Below are 20,514 nucleotides of genomic sequence, written 5' to 3' on the forward strand. Positions count from 1 at the left end.
GTCAGGCGGCTAGGTCGCCTGACAAGTCGCCCCCGTGTGAACCGAGCCTCAGTGTTTCTCAACCTTTCTCCAGTTGGGGCGCCCTTAAAAAGTATTTTCAGTCTTGAGGCACCCAGTCCAAGGCTTAGTTCACGTTACTGTGTGTCGCGGAACATGCGCAAAATCGCACTCGTTCCTGAAACACAGACAAATGCTCTGCTCTTTAGGGGTGCCATTAATTCCTAATGGTACCTTACACATTGGAAAATGTGGGGTGCTTTTGGTGCAGTGCAATTTTAAAAAAAAAAAGGTCGGGATTTCCTTCCCTGAAGTTTTGTGGTTAGGGAAGCCCATTGAAATGAATGGGCTGCACTACACGCAGCGCGCAGCAACACAGATGTGAACCAAGGGCTTGTTCACATGTCGGGTTGGAGGGGTGGTAAAAACACATGGTTAAGCTGTTTTTACCACCCCCAAATTTTTCCCCTTTAGCTGCAGAGACAACAGCTGGGGGTGTACACATGTTGTGGCTGCAGCTGGAGGTATACCCAGGGTGAATGGGGCTGAACTGCAACTACCCTGCAACTGTGTACATTGCATGGTTGCGGTGTAGTGATGCTGCATTAAAACAGGTGGTGAGGAGGCAACGTAATGCCTCTTTACCGCCTGTCAAATGCCTCTGAAAAGCGATCTGTGCATAGGTTGCTTTTCAGAGGAGAAGCAGTCCTTGCTGCTATCACAAACAAAACCTACAAAAGCCGTTCTGATGGTACAGGAATGGGGGGGGTGTCAGGATTAAAAGTAACATACACACACACACACATATATACAGACACATACACGTGCACACACGCATACAGACACATACATACAGACACTTGTACATACGCACATGCAGACACATGCACACACACATGCACACACATACAGACACAAATACAGACACATGCACACACACACACATGTACAAACACACATACAGACACATGCACACACACATACAGACACATGCACACACACACACATGAACAAACACACATACAGACACTCACATGCACACACACACATACAGACACATGCGCACACACACACATGAACAAACACACATACAGACTTACACACACACATACAGACAGACACTCACATGCACACACACATGTATAAAGCCCTTTTAAAACAAATCTAGCTTCTAGCACAGTACCTTTCCAGTTTCCTCATTCAGCCGGGTACTGCACTGTAGGGGGAAGCAGAGAGCACAGCACACGCCCCTGCACTTTATTTTCACTTTGCTGAGGTTGACGGAGCTTCTCACAGTGCCGATGTACAGTTGGGCAGGGGATCGGGAGATCGGGCTCATCTGACAGCCCTTCTCTCCAGAGGCGTTGCTAGGGGGGTGACACCCTCCCGACGGTGTGGAAAGCACTGGTATTTTTTTTTTTTTTTTTAATCAGCTGACCCGTCCCGATCATCACCCCGTACTCCGCAGCCTGGTTGAAACACACACCTCCAGCGCCGTGGCGGCGCTTGGTATGTCAGTGTGAGTGTGAGCGTGCTGCGTGTCCTCCTTCTTCCTCCTCCTACTGAGCCAGCCTGAGCCTGTCACATCTCATCTCTCTCACACTGCACTGCAGAGTGAGAGATTACGTCACTGACTGTCTGTGTCTTACACACACACTATCTCCGCCCGGGCGGCGCGCTGCCCTCCGCTCTCCGCTCTTCTCTCCAGACCTCAGCCAGCTGCTGCCAGATTCAGAACAGGAGGGGGGGGGGGGTGTGTGTAGAGGGGGTCGTTGTGTCCTGGTATCCTCCACTGGCCCAAGCTCAAGGGGTGAGGTGAGGCTGACTCCGAGGGGGGTAGGGTGGTTGCCATGGTACCGACACGCCACCAAAGAGCTGGTGTGGGAGGACTCTCACTGTCTGGGGCCCTGGCTGACCTGTGCTGTGTGCAAGTATGATAAGGAAGGGGGGGGTGCAAGGTGGTCTGCTAGACACAGCTATAGTTATATATATATATATATATATATATATATATATATATATATATATATATAGTGTAATATAGCTGGTCCAGACGCCCCCCCCCCCCCACCAGCTCACTCAGCTACTGTGCCTATTAATATCTAATATAATATATCTGTGTCCAGCAGCACCCCCCCCCCTTATCAGACAGACAACACTCACTATATTATATTAGCTGACTGAGCCACCCCCACCCTGAGCTGGTCTGATGATGATGATGATGAGGGGGGGGGGTGCTGCTGGACACAGATATATTATATTAGATATAGGCACAGTAGCTGAGTGACACACCCACCCAACAATCACCTAAAGGTGGACAGGGTAGGAGTTGACCAGACATACTGGGGCAATGAGATCCAAAAGTATGGGAGAGGCTCTGGAGAAGTCCTGGAGGAGAACATGGAAGGAGGTAATAAGGTAACTAGAGAGCAGGAGGTCCTGGGAGGACAGAGAGGACAATTTGGGCGATATCTGCAGATTTGGTTGTTGATGTAGCTGGGGGCAATGTTTTGGATGGCCTTGTATGTTTTGGTTAGTATTGATTATTTTAGAGTGGGGAAGCGGAAGCCAGTGAAGAGATTGGCAGAGAGGAGCAGCAGTCATGGATTGGTTAGTAAGGTGTATTAGTCTAGCAGCAGCATTCATAATAGACTGAAGGGTGAATAGCCTATGTAAAGGTAGGCCATTGAGGATAGAGTTACAGTAGTCAAGGCGGGAAATAACCAAGGAGTGAATAATTTGTTTTGTGGTGTCAATTAATTAGGAAGGGGCGAATTCTGGAAATGTTACAGAGGTTGAGGCGGCAAGATTTAGCCAGTGATTGGATGTGGGGGCTGAAGAAGAGATCAGAGTCTAGGATTACACCTAGCATCCTGGCATGTGTGGAGGGACCAATGGTTGTGCCATTGATCTTAATGGTAATGTCGCTCAGTAAGTTTGTGATACGTGAGGAGATTAATGGGGTGAGTTGAGGAGTTGAGAGATAGATCTGGGTGTCGTCAGTATAGAGGTGGTATTGGAAGCCATGGGAGGTTATCAACTGGCCCAGGGAAGAGGTATAAGGAGAGAATGGGGGGGCCACAAGTACAGAGTGTTGGGGTACCCCAAAAGGAAAAGGAAGAGGAGCGGAGGAGATGTTGTTGTATGTGACAGTGAAAGTGCGGTATGATAGGTAGGAGGAGAACCAGGAAAGAGCAGAGTCATGAAGGCCAAGGGAGTGGCGTTCATTGAGGAGAAGTGGGTGGTCAACTGTGTCAAAGGCAGCAGAAAGGTCTAATGCCGCGTACACATGATCGGACTTTCCGCCAACAAAACCGTGGATTTTTTTCTGAAGGATGTTGGCTCAAACTTGTCTTGCATACACACGGTAACACAAATGTTGGCCCAAAATTCCGAACGTGAGAACGCAGTGACTTACAACACATTCTACGAGCCGAGAAAAAGGAAGTTCAATAGCCAGTGCGGAGCATGCGTGAACTTTTGTGCAACGGATTTGTGTACACACGATTGGACTTTCCGACAGCAAGTTTTGTTGGTGGAAAATTTGAGAACCTGCTATCAAACATTTGTTGGCGGAAGCAAATGTTTGATGGTGCATATAAATGGTCAGACTTTCCGACAACAAGCTCATATCGAACATTTCCCGTTGGAAAGTCCGACCGCGTGTATGCGGCAATAGAGTACGAGTACTTCTATTGGTTTTAGCAGTTAGTAGGTCATTGGTGAGTTTGGCAGTAAGCGAGTTGGTGGGTGGAGGCAGTGGGGGGGTGAAGTAAGGAATTAAGGGTAGAAAAGAGCTGACAAGGTGGATAAATGAAAACCCTCACAGTTGGAACTGAAGAAGAGAATTGGAGAAGCCTTGAAATGTCTTCAATATTACAGAACAAGTCCAGTTGAATGTGACCAACTACTACTAGCTATACCATGGCCTGGATAAATGAGAACCCTCACAGTTGGAACTAAAGAAGTAGCTTGGAGAAGCTATGAAATGTTTTCAACATTACAGAACACAAAACGATATATGCAATCTGAGAAATCAGTACACTCTCGAACAGGAGTTTCCAAACTTTCTAAAGAAAGGACGGGTTTACTGTCCTTCAGGCTTTAGAGGGGCCAGACTGTGACTGCAGGAGTAGAAAATGTCCTGGCATTGGTAGCAATGTCCCATCATTGGTGTCTGTGAGAGAAATAGTGCCCCATCACTGGTGTCCGTGAGAAGAAAAGTGCACCATAATTACTGTCAGTAAGCGGAATAGTGCCCCATCATTGGAGTCAGTGGGAGGAATAGTGTCCCGTCATTGGTGTCAGTGGGAGGAATAGTGTCCCATCATTGGTGTCAGTGGGAGGAATAGTGTCCCATCATTGGTGTCAGTGGGAGGAATAGTGACCCATCATTGGTGTCAGTGGGAGGAATAGTGTCCCATCATTGGTGTCAGTGGGAGGAATAGTGTCCCATCATTGGTGTCAGTGGGAGGAATAGTGTCCCATCATTGGTGTCAGTGGGAGGAATAGTGTCCCATCATTGGTGTCAGTGGGAGGAAAAGTGCCCCACTGTTGGTGTCCGTGGCAGGAATTATGCCCCATTGATAATGCCAGTGGGAGGAATAGTGTCGTTCTCATTGATATCAGTGGGAGGAAAAGTGCCCCATTATTGCTGTCAGTGGGAGGAATAATGCCCCAAGGTTTGTATAAAGGCAAGCAAAAGGCTGCAGTTTGGAGATCACTGCTCTAGAACATTAACTACTAATAGAAATACACCAACTCAAAAAACTTTTGTTGTTGCTCGCTAAAGCACATTAATAGTGTTTTTCACCATACATAAATATCCAATAAGTAAAAGTGATAATAGTGCAGTGCAACAACTAACAGTTCACTAAACGTTTATAAATATGTCCATCATCACTGTGTTTTTCCAGTCACCAAAGTGTTAAATACATTCTACTTCCTAAAACAAAAACAAAAAACGTGCATAACACCCTGTGCAAACTGGACGCTCACCTCCTTGTAAGATCTCTCAGATAAAATTAGTTCTAACAGCGCTTAAGAATGCCTCCCATTGGGGCTCTGTACACCTGATGACTTGTGGTTCCCGGGCGGTTGATTGTAAATCACACTCGCTCTCATCTTGTGCAGATTAGTGGCATATGTAAAGCATAAAAACAGAGGACAAATAGTGCTTTCTGCATATACTCAAAATTTATTAAAAACAAAAGTGCTATAATCATCATACCATTTTTTTAAAGAATATTTTGCCAAAACAGTCTAAATTTCAGTGAAGTTTTGTAGAAGCCAAAAATTGTAATCCAGTAGCAAAATCAAACTCAGGGAAATCACTACTCTCATACCTACTTTGTCATCTACTGCTTGTATGTGCGAAACCCTTATTATAGTCTCAATATGTCACAGACAATATGTTCTTACATTTGGATACGTTTTAGCATTGTTAACATACAAATAAATGAATTGAAATAATAATGGGTAAAGGGATATATAAAATGACTTTTATTTTAGTGCAGCAAAGTTACTTAGTAAAAAGATACAACGCTCAAATTAAGTTTAAAAAACAATAGTCTACAAAGTCTTTGAATGTGGACTGATATTTGTTGTTCTAGATCAATATCCATACTGATATATTCCTGGAAATCCAGTGCTGTCACATGAGGGTGCAGATGATATGTGTAAATTGCTTAATTAAAACAGGCAATTATGAAAATGTGCTGCTGAATATGCAATACCCCAAAACATGTACAATCTAATATAAAACTTGGATCCTTTATAGAGAACTGAGATTTATAGGAATAATAGAGTATCATCTGCTCCCCTTATGGTATAGAACAGGAAATTTATTGATGAGAAATGTGTGCATTAGCAAGATACATGTGCGTTCCACAGTGCTTTTGAAGAAGATAAAACTACTGAAATAATTAAACTGCATTTAGGTTCCAAAATACACAGTAAACACCCTGAGCATACACATTTGGTTTAGAGGATGATAATAACAAATGTGATACACTGTATGGCCAAGGTTGGTCAACACGTGACTACCTATATGAACTTATTGGGCATCCCATTCCAAAACCATTTACATTAGTATAGAGTTGCCCCTCCACGCTTGTGGTTATAACAGCATCCATTCTAGAAAGGCTTTTCAAAGTGTACATTCTATTCAGTTTAAAGTGGATTTGTACCAGTGTTGGAGGAGAAGACCTAGCTCACAATCGCCATTCCAATTCATCCCAAAGATGTTCAGTAGGGTTGAGGTCAGGGCTCTTTGAAGGCCATTCAGGTTCCTCCACATCAAACTAATCAAACCATGTCTTTATGGAGTTGGCTTTGTACCAAGGGGCACAGTCATGCAGGAACAGAAAGGAGCCTTCTTCCCCAAGCTGTTACAGTACCAACAGTTGCCACCTAAGCATTTTAATTATCTCCTCCTATAATCCATTTTCACACTGAAGATTAAAGATGATGTAGTGACATACTGTAATCCCATTGAAGGATCAAGCATAGCTATGCCGGCCAGTGCTTCTGCAATTTTTCCATCATTGTAATTGCATACAAGGAGCTTCCACTCAAAGATTTCCTGCAACATCTGGCTCATGGTACAAAAGTACAAGCTCCCCAGACTGTTGTCAGAAGGCTGCAAGCACACATAAAGACATTTAAGACATCTGTGAAATTCCAGCCTTCTGGCAACAGTTTGGAAACAGTTTGGGGAGCTTGCACATCTATACCATGGGTACCTCAATTTCAATGTGCCCTTAACATGTAATCTCTGAGCTACCCATGCTACAGAAATGTAAGCTCCAGTTATACAATGAAAATAATGGAAAAATTACAGAGGCACTGGCCAACGTGGTTATGCTTGGTCCTTCAATTGGAATATGTCACTACATCAACTGCAATGTTTAGCTTGAAAAGGGATTATAAGAGGGGACAATAAAAAGGTAACAGACAGGAAGGCTAACCCCTGACCTTAAAAAAGAGCTTGGAGTGACACTGCCATGTGAGGGGGTGCTATGCTCTAACTGCCTTGGTTATCTCAATAAAAGAGCTACATTTGATAGATACAAGTCCTCTATACAGGATACATTTTTTGTAGTGGATATGGATGTGATGCCACAGCACCATCTCTGAATCCAGAGAATTATGCCCCGCACACACGATCGGAAATTCCGCCAGCAAAAGTCCGATGTGAGCTTTTGGTCGGAAATTCCGACCATGTGTATGCTCCATCGGACTTTTGCTGGTGGAGTTTCTGCCAGCAAAAGATTGAGAGCAGGTTCTCTATTTTTCCAACGGAAAAAGTTCCTATCGGAAATTCCGATCGTCTGTAGCAATTCCGACATGCAAAATTCCTAGGCATGCTCGGAAGCATTTTCTTGGCTCGGCGTAGTGTTGTACATCACCGCGTTCTTGACGGTCGAAAGTTCAGAGAACTTTTGTGTGACCGTGTGTATGCAAGGCAAGCTTGAGCGTAATTCTGTCGGAAAAACCATCCAAGGTTTTTCTGGCGGAAATTCCGATCGTGTCTACGGGGCATTAAAGGAAGGAATGCAAAAACAATGTCCATTATGATTCAGTAAATTCCTTTTTCTCATTTGTAAAATATTTATTCATATGGCTAATGGCATATGAATACTGTATATATAAGGTATATAAGTGCTTTGTGTAGTGTTCAAGTAAAGCCATATTGACTAATAGTGCCCATACCCTTACAAATCCAACAGATCCATAATTATAGACCATGTGATTTGGTGTTCTCTGAACCCTAAAGTAGCATCACAGTATATCCAGGGAAAATCTGATTGCCTCTCGGGGGGATTAGGAAGGAATTTTTCCCCTGCAGTAGCAATTTGGATCATGCTTTGTTGGGGTTTTTTGCCTTCCTCTGGATCAACTGTGGGTATAGAATTGTGTATATGGGATTGTATTATTATTATATATATATTTTTTTGGTTGAACTAGATGGACTTGTGTCTTTTTTCAACCTAACTATGTAAGTATAATTATGCAAGGTAAAGGGGAGGGGTAAGTCTCGGTAAGCTTTTCCATTAGTACCAGGGGAATCAAACTAATCACCCAAGACTTGCAACACATGACAGTTTAAACAAGTGCCTATTCTAGCTACCATGTGATCCATGAACCTCCCCTGATTGGTCCAAACCCTCCTTCATTTCTGTCTCACATGCTCCCTCTACCAGACATTGCAGCTCCCAGTGGGAGGGTTTCAGCAGCAGAGGCTTTGCTGTCAATCCAGAAATCAGTGGGTGGACTAGTTGTGTTCAGGTGCTGATTGGCAAGCTACAGGCTTGTGAATCCGTGACAGTGCTGATAACCATGTCCCCTACAACATCATCTCCTATTGTAGTACAAGCAGATACAGCCTACATAAAAGAGGCAACTCTGCTCTGAATTCAGGAGCAGTGCAGCATTGTTAACACACTATCACGGGATGCTGCATTAGATGAACTACACTGGCAGGATTTGTGGGACTTTGCAGAGCAACTATGAGGAAACTGTAAGTGCAGATGCATTTATACAGTAATTAAGTGTTGCAGCACATATGTTTTTTTTTTTTTGTGGAAGGCCATAGTTCTACTTTAGGTTCTGCTCCACCATGTTTTTATCCATTGTAAATTGGTTCTCTCTGATCTATGATATAGGTACAATTGTGTGTGGATTGCTAAGGTCTCCAAATGTCTTGCTGTGTAATAAGAATGACTGGAGCAGCACATCGCGGTTGGGTGGAGAGGGAATCTGCAAAGGGGTTGCATCTAACAAGCAGAAGAAAATGTTCTCATTCTTCTTAGGAGGACAGGAGTTCACAGGAAGTAAGTTATAAAGTTTGGACTCATTTTAATTCATTCTTGTGTGGCCGAAAGGTTTAAATTCCGCCTGCTAGTGCCTACTCTGGTAGGATGGATTATGGTTGGTGTTTCACCTGCTGGAAGGTTAAAAGTCCTCAAGTCCCAGAAGGAGACCTTTTCCATCCAAAATACTGGCTCTTCTCATCCTGCTGTGGCTGTGGCTGTGGCTGTTATCGCCCGACTTTATGAAGTCAGTGTTGTCATCTGCCTCCTGCTGTCCCCGGAGGATTTTTGGAGTATCAAGAACAGGCAAGTTGGCAAAACAGTTCAGCATTGAATTAAGGGAGTTGTTCCAAGATTGTGGTAGAAATTGAGGAGGAGGTCTTATCCTGGGGAATTTTAACTAGCCAGAAGGTGAACCAACTTTCAAAGTCTCATGCCCCGTACATACGGTCTGATTTTCCTATGGAAAATGTTCGATGGGAGCAAGTTGTCAGAAATTCCGACCGTGTGTAGGCTCCATCAGACATTTTCCATCGGAATTTCCGTCACACAAAATTTGAGATCTGGATCTCAAATTTTTCCGACAACAAAATCCATTGTCGTAAATTCCGATCGTGTGTACACAATTCCGACACACAAAGTTCCACGCATGCTCGGAATCCAGCAGAAGAGCCGCACTGGCTATTGAACTTCATTTTTCTCGGCTCGTCGTATGTCTTATACATCACCGCTTTCTTGATGTTCGGAATTTCCGTCAGGATTTGTGTGACCGTGTGTATGCAAGACAAGTTTGAGCCAACATCCGTCGGAAAAAATCCATGGATTTTGTTGTCAGAAAATCCTATCGTGTGTACGGGGCATTTCCCAAACCTAGCAATAAATATTGTTTTTTCACACAAATTGCATGCATGTTAAGGAATAAGGATGAGCTAAGGTTTGGCCTGAACTCATGGCAATCATGTGCAGCCATTGAACTCCTTGACCTGCAGCCATATGGCCATATTTTATCATGACATTGTCCATACAGTATATGGCCATGTGCCCATAGTAGGTCATTGATGTCACCAGCATCCCTGCCCCTTTGTTATGGCTGCTGGGCAGAGAATTTCACAGCCACAGCTGACTGGGCCAGCAGCCTGCTATCATGTAACAGCTCCCCATGGGTTCAGGCTGAACTGAATTTGGCCCAAAACTTAGCTCATCCCTACTAAGAAGCAATGAGACATCCAATGTTTGCAGCTTTCTTCTTTTGCTATATGTTGGACAACCAATGGGCCTGTTAAAAGAAGATCTAGTATCGGATATACAAAAATGTTCCTATTAAATTTATGCATCTATAACAATGTGTCAGTGTAGCACTGGTATTTATTACCTCTTACAGAGTTCACATGACTCCCCCTGACAATGCCTTCATTTGCTTTTCTTCAGAAGGACAAAGCCATCTTTGTTTAGCCATCATCCGAGGACACCATCTACTTCCCAGGCTGAGATGCTGGCTCAGGGATAATGCAGTCATGTAAATCTTGGTGCAGTTCAAACATGTCTGACACAGATCAGCCCCTGCGGAAGCCTCTCACTATGTGACTTGCTGCAAAGTTACAATTTTGCAGATAACGGGAGAGGCGACTGGGAAAATGCTTTGTTTTGCCTGCAGTAGACTGATGACTTCATCTCAGCCTTATAAAAGCCACCTGATTGGAGCTCAGGGTTGCCCTTTAGTAAAAAAGTGGAATCCTTTTGAAAAAGTTACTGTTGCTATATACAGTCAGGTTCATAAATATTGGGACATCGAAACAATTCTAATCTTTTTGGCTCTATACACCACCAAAATGGATTTGAAATGAAACAAACAAGATGTGCTTTAACTACAGACTGTCAGCTTTAATTTGAGGGTATTTACATCCAAATCAGGTGACCGGTGTAGGAATTTCAACAGTTTGGATATGTGCCTCCCACTTTTTAAGGGACCAAAAGTAATAGGACAATTGGCTGCTCAGCTGTTCCATGGCCAGGTGTGTGTTATTCCCTCATTATCCCATTTACAAGGAGCAGATAAAAGGTCCAGAGTCACTTCACTGGGTATATGTAAGGATTTACAACCACTTTAATTTTACTAAACAGTGTGCAGTCAGGGAGAAGGACATATAAAAGACAATTCTTCTCTTTGTAGGCTACTCTTTGTTGTCTCAGAGTGTTGGGATGGTGGAGTACAGCACGGAGCTGACCAAGGACATCAAAGACGAGATTCAGGCACTTTTCACTGGTTTCCAGAGTGTCTTCTTACGCACAGGTAATGCTTTTTTCCCTTGCTTGCAAATAAAGTGTTAGCCCATCCAAAAAATTAATTTTAGTTACTAGTAAAGACTGGGGGATGGAGTCAGTAGACATGTGCACTGACAAAAAATGTGTTCATTTTCGTTTTTGTTTTATTCGTTTTTTTGCTTTTTTCGGAAATCCGAAAATTTGGGTGTTCGAATTTCCGAATTTCCAAATTTTCAAATTTCCGTAATAGTGTCGCACATCAACCACTTAAGGACCGGAAGAACTTGCCCCCTTAATGACCAGGCCATTTTTTTTGCAACACGGCACTGCGTCGCTTTAACTGACAATTGCGCGGTCGTGCGACGCTGTACCTAAACAAAATTGACGTCCTTTTTTTCCCACAAACAGAGCTTTCTTTTGGGGGTATTTGATCACCTCTGTGTTTTTTATTTTTTGCGCTATAAACAAAAAAGGCCGACCATTTTGAAAAAAAAAAAACAATATTTTTTACTTTTTGATGTAATAATAATCACCCAAAAAATAAAAAAAATAAACATTTTTTTTCATCAGTTTAGGCCAATATGTATTCTTCTACATATTTTTGGTAAAAAAAATTTGCAATAAGTGCTTATTGATTGCCTTGCGCAAAAGTTATAGCGTCAACAAAATAGGGGATATTTTTATGCCATTTTTTTATTATTTATTTTTGTTTTACTAGCACTATACTATGGCGGTGATCAGCGATGTTTAGAGAGATTGCGGCGGACAGATCGGACACTTTTGACACTTTTTGAGACCATTGACATCTATGTAGCGATCAGTGCTATAAAAATGTACTGATTACTGTGTAAATGTCACTGGCAGGGAAGGGGTTAACACTAGGGGGTGATCAAGGGGTTAAATGTGTTCCCTGGGAGGTGTTTCTAACTGTGGGGGTATGAAACTGACTGGAGAAGGAGAGAGAGAGATCGCTGTTCCTAGGAACAACAGATCTGTCTCTCCTCCCCTGTCATAATGGGGATCTGTCTGTTTACATTGACAGATCCCCATTCTGGCTCTCTGTGGAGCGATTGTGGCGGCCCTCTTAAAGTGGACAAGCAGTAGAACTGCAGCGGCAGTTGTTAAACACCATTTATTAAAACCAGGCTTGTATTCACATATATGAAAAGGTACACAACATATTAAAAATCATTCACTGAACAACCTTTTGGGTGTGATGATGTCACCCCATTAGCTCCTCCCTGCGTGTTTCGTCCAAAAGGACATCTTCACAGGGGTTTACGGATAATTAAAAATCCAGCAAAGATGGTGGGAGGCCCTCATAATGGCCACATCTGGTGTACAAATCTGAGAACTGAGTGCAGAGATCTCACCAATAGAGTCCCTGAGAGATAGAAGAAGACAGCATCTACCAAACACTGATATATCAATTCTGGGTGGACTGTCCTTTTAAAGTAATATAAATATTATTTATATAGTGCCAACAGCTGGCATGCATTTTAAAAAGGAAAGGGAGACAGTACAGTTACAATACAGTTTAATACATGAAGCTCCAGAGGTCCCTGTTCATGAGAGCTTACAAGCTAAAAGGGACAGTCAAGTGATACAAAAGGTAATAACTGTGAGGGATGAGTTGAAGATGAAGAAAGAAAAGTGGGGTTGTTAGGCAGAGGTGGGGTAGTCTTCCCCAAGGATGAGTTTTCAAGGGTCACCTAAAACCGGACAGAGTAGAAAACAGCCGGACAAGTTGGGTTAGGGGGTTTCAGAGGGTGGGTGAGGCTCTGGAGAAGTCCTGGAGGTGAGCATGGGAGGAGACAACGAGGGAGCTAGAGAGCAGGAGGTCTGGGGAGGAGAGGATGGTTTGAGTGATATTTTGAATGCGGTCGGTAGCTGGGGGCAGAGTTGGGAATGGCTTTGTAAGTTGTTAGGATTTTGAATTTTATTAGTTGGGCAAGTGGATACCAGTGGAGGGACCAGTAGAGAAGGGTGGTAGACTCTGAATGGTTGGTAAGGTGGATGTGTCTGGCAGTAGTGTTCATGATGGACTGAAGGGGGGTAGTCTGAGTAGAAGTAGGCCAACATGGAGTAGGGTTGCCACCTCATCCCTTTAAACCCGAACACACATGAATTACACAGGTTCTGAGCCTAATTTAATGCAGATAAAGCACCAAGTGAGTTTAATTACCCCCTTAATCAGCCACAAACCTGTGTAATTAATATGTGTTCAGGTTTAAAGGGATGAGGTGGCAACCCTAACATGGAGGGTTGCAATAGACTATAAAATACATACAGTGCCAGTTCAATATGCTCGATGAAAAGGTAATGTGTTTTTTCTTCTGGAAAATAATATTGATGTTGTATTGCAGATGTTCGGACTGTGACCAACGAGGCTGAATGTCCGCAGAGGGCTTCCCAGAACAATGCTAACATTACAGGTATCTACTTTTATTGCTTTCACTATTTAAGAATAACGTGTTTATTTCAATGGATTCGCTTACAAATATTCAAATCAAACCACTCACAAGTAATTGGAACATTGATTTTTTTTTTGATATGAGGCTTTTGGAGTTATGCCGCGTACACACGGTCGGACTTTTCGACCGGACTGGTCCGACAGACTTTCCAGCATACTTTCGACGGACTTTCTAACGAACGGACTTGCCTACACACGATCACACCAAAGTCCGACGGATTCGTACGTGATGACGTACACCGAACTAAAATAAGGAAGTTGATAGCCAGTAGCCAATAGCTGCCCTAGCGTCGGTTTTTGTCCGTCGGACTAGCATACAGAGGAGCGGATTTCTGGGTCCGGCGGAGTTACGACGTAAAGATTTGAAGCATGTTCCAAATCTAAAGTCCGTCAGATTTGCGACCGGAAAAGTCCGCTGAAGGTCCGGTGAAGCCCACACACGATCGGATTGTCCACTGGCTTTGGTCTGTCGGCATCCGATGGACAAGTCCGGTCGAAAAGTCCGACCGTGTGTACGCGGCATTAAACATCTGATCCTAACCATAATTTTGGTGATCTTTAACCACTTCAGCCCCGGAATAATTTACTCCCTTCCTGACCAGAGCACGACGATTCGGCACTGCGTCGCTTTAACTGATAATTTTTCTGTCGTACGATGTTGCACCCAAACAAAATTGACGTCCCTTTTTCCCCCACAAATAGAGCTTTCTTTTGGTGGTATTTGATCACCTCTGCGGTTTTTACTTTTTGCACTATAAACAAGAAAAGAGCAACAATTTTGAAAAAAAAAAGCAATATTTTTTACTTTTTGCTACAATAAATATCATAAATATATAAATGACAATGGCAGGGAAGGGGTTAAACACTAGGGGGGTGATCAAGGGGTTAAGTGTGTCCTAGGGAGTGATTATAACTGTAGGTGGGATTGGCTACCTAGAACATGACAGCGATCACTGCTCCCGATGACAGAGAGCAGTAGATCTCTGTCATGTCACTAGGCAGAACGGGGCAATGCCTTGTTTACATAGGAATCTCCGTGTTCTGCCTCTCCGTGACATGATCGCGGGCCCCCGGCGGACAACGAATCCACGGTCGCGGAGCACACAGCGGGAGCGCCCACAATGCCAAGTCTTAAAGGGGATGTACAGGTACGCCCATTTGCGCAGCCGTGCCATTGTGCCAATGTATATCGTCATGCGCTGGTCGGTTAACAACCAGTTAACGTTAAAGACACCGGTGGCCGCTGGCTCCAGAAATTCGCATCAGAACCACAAATCTAAAACCGCTGAACAGCTGCTTAGGAAATGTGCTGTGAACCTAGTCTTAAGCCTCACCTTCAATAATAAAGGCTCCTCTCCTGGACTGAAATAGCTGACTCTGATTTCACTGCACACTGTGAGCTTCTCGCAATGTGCATTAGAAGCCTCAGCAAGTCAGATAGAGCCCCGCCTCATTTCCTGGCTGGTGGACACCCAGCATCATCTAGCTTCCTCCCCAGCCTGACTGTCCCTAGCCCACCCTTTTCATTTCAGTTCTTTCAATCATAAAGGCTCAGTATCACACGTGGGTGTTACTTAGGGTGGTCTGCATGCAAATACAGCCTGCCTAGGGCCAGGGGCGGCCCGTCCATTTAGGGGGCACTGGCGCCGCCCCCCCGTCCATCACCACCCCCCCATCCATGCGTCCGGCCCCTTTCAGGACACCGGCACATGGATTCCAATGCCGAGGGGCTGTTTTTTTGAAGCACTAACTCTAATAGGCTTCAAAATAGGGTGGGCTCAGGTCACAGAGAGTGCACTCCGAGCCCACCCAGGTGTATTAAAACAGCGAATCAATATTCGCTGTTGTAACACTGATCCTCCTCCCAGCTAATCAGGAAGCGGGTTTTGACACCGGTCACCCGATTGGCTGAAAGGACAGGCGATCCTATTGGACGTCTAGGAGGAGGAGGGGAGGAACTGTAAGCCGCCATTGAGCAGAGGACGTGGAGCCGATCCGTTGCGCCACGCTACCACGATGGGGTAAGTGCCGGACTGACTGGCAAACAGTGGGGAGGTGGGTGCCATTCGGAGGGGGATGGGTGGTTGTTTGCTGCCCCCCCCCCAAAAAAAACCACCAGCCACCACTGCTAAGGATGCTCACTCCTCCAGCCATCCACTCATCAAGGCCTTTTGGTATTTGCATAACTCTACCCAAGAACGAACCCACTGCTTGCATCATGGCTGGGGGCTTTTGAGAGGAGTACTGAGGCAAGGTCAGGGCTGCTGATGAGGCAGTACAGCCATACCTCCTGTACTGGGTCCGGGCCCCATCAGTTCAAAAGGGGGGCCCGGGCACCTGTGGAGCAGGAGGGCCGGCTGTACTGTCTTATTGCAGACATTGATCCTCTTCTGCCTCCCCCTGCAGCGCTGCCAGCTTCTCCTGCACTTTCTCCCTCTGGCTGCACTGTAGGGGGATTGGTCCTAGCACATGTGACCCCTCCATCTGCTGTCCAGACCCCCCGTGTGCCCCTTTCCCCCACAGAGCTGCTGGCTTCCCTCCTCTCCCGCCAGCAGCTGCTATGGGCACACATGGAGATGTTTCAGGATGGAGAGCGGGGCAAGGGGCTGGAAAATATGTAATTTACTGACCCCTTCCTTTTCTGAATGAACACAGTGAGTAATCTGTACTGATCACTGCTGTGTCCATTCATCACTGAAGCATAGTAAACTGTGTTTATTATTCTTCAGTTTGTGAATGAGCAAGAAGCCTCAGAGTACTTCCTATTCATTCATCTGTGCAACTGAGCCTGCAGAGAAAGTTTATAAATTTGTAAAAATACTAAAATTTGAAAATTCGTAAATTTGTAAATTCGAAAATCTGAAAAAATAACTAATTAAAGGTATTGGAATTTCCTTTCCATTTTGGCTGTTAGAGAACGTAACGAATACGAATTTATCTAAAGTTACAAATTATACGAAATAACGAATGCCGCATTTAAACGAATGAAACAAATTAATAATAATAACAATAATAATAATAAAAAACGTTTTATTATTATTATTTATTATTAATTAGTTCCGTTCCATTTGTTTAGATGCGAAAGTCGTTATTTCGGATAATTTGTAACTTTGGATAAATTCGTATTCGTTACGTTCTCTAGCAGCCAAATTTGAAAGGAAATTCCAATACCTATAATTTAATAGCTAGTTATTATTAGTTAGTCAGTTAGTTATTCTTTCAAATTTTCGGATTTTCTTTCTTATTTTCGGATTTTTGAATTTACGAGTTGCAATCATAACGAATGACCCGGGAAAAAAAAACAAAAAAAAAAAAAAAATGAATGAAACGAAAACAAACACATTTTTTGGCAGTGCACATGTCTACTGGGCAGGCTGCTGTGATATTTTCAAGAAGCTATATACAGCACCCTGCCAGCCTCAGCCATAATATGTCTGCATTGCACAGAGACACACAGAGGCCCAGTGATGACATCACTTGGTCTAAAATAAGGTATGATGACATCACTTGGTCTAAAATAAGGTATGATGACATCACTTGGTCTGAAAATGCAATGGTTTATTTTAAAAGTTCATTAGCGTGTTGATAAGGAGAAAAATGAGGACTGCGCCAAACACAAAATTGGTCTTGGGAACACAACCACTAATATGAATACAGTAAATGAGGTGGTACCACCATTGACAGTCTTGGTTGGGTGTAACCAATAAAGCATACAAGAATAAAAAGAAAATAAACTGTATATACAACCAAATGGCTGAGGACTCCAGGAAGGCAAAATCTAAGTAAATTAAACTTCAGCTTTAACCGCTTGCCGACCAGCGCACGATGATGTACGTCGGCACAATGGCACGGCTGCGCAAATGGGCGTATAGGTACGTCCCCTTTAAGACGCACCCGCCGCGTACTCCGTGACTGTTCCCATGGCTCCTGCGGACTCCATGTCCGCCAGGTGCCCGCGATCGTGTCATGAAGCTGCAGAACGGGGAGATTCCTATGTAAACAAGGCATTTCCCCGTTCTGCCTAGTGACATGACAGAGATCTACTACTCCCAGTCATTGGGAGCAGTGATCGCTGTCATGTCAGTGGTAGCCCCTCCCCCCTCTACAGTTAGAATCACTCCCTAGGACACACTTAACCCCTTAATCACCCCCCAGTGTTATTATAGCACGGATGGCTCTATAAATGACAGTGGTCCCAAAATGGTGTCAAAAGTGTCCGATGTGTCCGCCATAATGTCGCAGTCACAATAAAAATCGCAGATCGCCACCATTACTAGTAAAAAAAAATTAATAACAAAAATGCCATAAATCTATCCCTTATTTTGTAGACGCTATAACTTTTGCGCAAACCAATCAATATACGCTTATTACGATTTTTTTTTTTACCAAAAATATGTAGAAGAATACATATCGATCTAAACCAGGGGTCTCAAACTGGCAGCCCTCCAGCTGTTGTGAAACTACAAGTCCCAGGAGGCATTGCAAGGTTGACAGTTACAAGCATGACTCCCACAGGCAGAGGCATGATGGGACTTGTAGTTTTACAACAGCTAGAGGGGCGCCAGTTTGAGACCCCTGGTCTAAACTGAGGAAAAACTTAGGGTTTTTTTTATATATTTTTGGGGGATATTTATTATAGCAAAAAGTAAAAAAATATTGCTTTTTTTTGAAAATTGTCGCTCTTTTTTTGCTTATAGCGCAAAAAATAAAAACCGCAGAGGCGATCAAATACCACCAAAAGAAAGTTCTATTTGTGGGGGAAAAAAAGGACATCAATCTTGTTTGGGTGCAACGTCGCACGACTGCGCAATCGTCAGTTAAAGCGGCGCAGTGCAGAATCGCAAAAAGTGCTCTGGTCAGGAAGAGGGGTAAATTCTTCCGGGGCTGAAGCGGTTAAAGACTAACTCCACTTTTGTTGAGAATAAAAACATTCCCCCCTCTGGGTGATCTATGGACATTGCAAGGATTTTACCAAACTTTGTTAGAGATTCCTTCCTTCTGTTATTCTGAAGTAAAAGCTGCTTCTCTGTGTCCATGTGAATCTATATGGGAGTGGTTTTATAATTATCAATCAGCTGCTGCACTTGCAGGGCTCTAATGAGGAACGTGGCAGAGTCTGCATCTCTTTAGATTTCCCTTTCGGAGTATCTCACCAAAAATGACGATTTGTGTTGCAGGGGATGCCCAAAATCTGACTTGTAGCTTAGTGCAGACTTCTGGGAAAATCAGTGAGCCAATCACTCAAGCAGGAGATGACGTTTCTGGGGGGGGGGGCATTCTGTATACCATCTGTGTACGGAACACCTCCAGGTTGCCATATTGCATTTTACGGAAAATTGCAGCACTGCAGGTTGAAAAGGAAAGCTCATTTTTAATAACATTCAACCACATTATGACTTGTGTCACAATAGTATAGACGATATCATTTTTTAGTTTGCTTTTGTTTTCCTTTTGAAAGTGGATTTACCTGTAGAAATCGGGTTTATATCTAATTTATTGGCAGTCTGACTCTCCAGTTACTTACCAATGTCCTAGACCAGGGACTCCAACCATCCGCTGCCCAACTGCCACTTCACTGCCTGCTCTAATATTACACCATCTGTTCTCATATCTCTGCAGAGTCTGTACGGGACTTGTTCCTTCCTGTGAACGATAACCACGTTGTGATAAACCAAGATATTGACCTACCGCACACAGAGTACTGGATTTCCAAAGATCGCTACACACCCGAACAAGCCCAGAACTGGTGTCTTTCTCGTGAGTATGACTTCAAGCCTTTGGTTTTGTAATATAATGTCAAAAGTATTGGGACGCCTGCCTTTACACACACATGAACTTTAATGGCATCCCAGTCTTAGTCCGTAGGGTTCATTATTGAGTTGGCCCACCCTTTGCAGCTATAACAGTTTCAGCTCTTCTGGGAAGGCCATCCACAAGATTTAGGAGTGTGTCTATGGGAATGTTTGACCATTCTTCCAGAAGAGCATTAGTGAGGTCAGGCACTGATGTTGGATGAAAAGGCCTGGCTCACAGTCTCCGCTCTAATTCATCCTCAAGGTGTTCCATCGGGTTGAGGTCAGGACTCTGCGCAGGCCAGTCAAGTTCCTCCACCCCAAACTCGCTCATCCATGTCTTTATGGACCTTGCTTTGTGCACTGGTCCAAATCATTTGGTGGAGGGGGGATTATGGTGTGGGGTTGTTTTTCAGGGGTTGGGCTTGGCCCCTTAGTTCCAGTGAAGGGAACTCTTAAGGCATCAGCATACCAAGAAATTTTGGACAATTTCACGCTCCCAACTTTGTGGGAACAGTTTGGGGATGGCCCCTTCCTGTTCCAACATGACTGCGCACCAGTGCACAAAGCAAGGTCCATAAAGACGTGGATGAGCGGGTTTGGGGTGGAGGAACTTGACTAGTGATTCTGCACTTCTGGGCTTTGGGCTCAATTGCGCACATCTGGTGGCACGCTCCTGCCATGATTTTACACAGCGGGAGCTGATCAGTAGGTCCTGCGCTTCAGATGTCCACCAGCACCCGCTGATCATTCGTTATATTGACAGAATGCCAGTCTGCCTATGTATACAAGGCAGATTGCTGTTCTTTGTGTACAGAAGGCATGGATCCTGTGTTCCTGTAAAGCAGGAACACCGGTCCATGTCTTCCACTAGTAAAAGCATACCTCCCAACTTTTTGAGATGGGAATGAGGGACACCTATCAGCAAAAGTATGCAGGCATAGGACACACCCCTTGTCACGCCTCCTTAAAGGAGAATTGTACAAAAAAACAAGATTGGTTAAACCCACAAGTGCTTTTTTTTTTACCACTACTATTCTTTTATATTGGCTTTTGGAATTTACAAATGCAGCAATTTAGAAATCAGATGAAAGGTTTAGCGCTGGAAAACACTTTTTGATAGATAAAAAGTGCATTTTATATACATCTATATAGATCAGACCAAAATGAGGGACAA

At 44.0% G+C, this 20,514-nt stretch overlaps 1 protein-coding gene across 1 annotated transcript in view; it reads left to right on the forward strand.

Moving 5' to 3' along the window:
• TG (thyroglobulin) overlaps positions 1–20,514 on the forward strand; it is a 399,523-nt gene that overhangs the window by 136,600 nt on the left and 242,409 nt on the right. Inside the window, exons 27-30 of the mRNA XM_073632844.1 lie at positions 8,664–8,831; positions 10,981–11,100; positions 13,439–13,507; positions 19,165–19,302. Of these exons, the coding sequence (XP_073488945.1) occupies positions 8,664–8,831; positions 10,981–11,100; positions 13,439–13,507; positions 19,165–19,302 (495 nt within the window). The remainder of the gene's footprint in view (positions 1–8,663; positions 8,832–10,980; positions 11,101–13,438; positions 13,508–19,164; positions 19,303–20,514) is intronic.

The sequence above is a fragment of the Aquarana catesbeiana genome, linkage group LG05 (assembly GCF_042186555.1).
Source record: "Aquarana catesbeiana isolate 2022-GZ linkage group LG05, ASM4218655v1, whole genome shotgun sequence".
Taxonomy (NCBI): domain Eukaryota; kingdom Metazoa; phylum Chordata; class Amphibia; order Anura; family Ranidae; genus Aquarana; species Aquarana catesbeiana.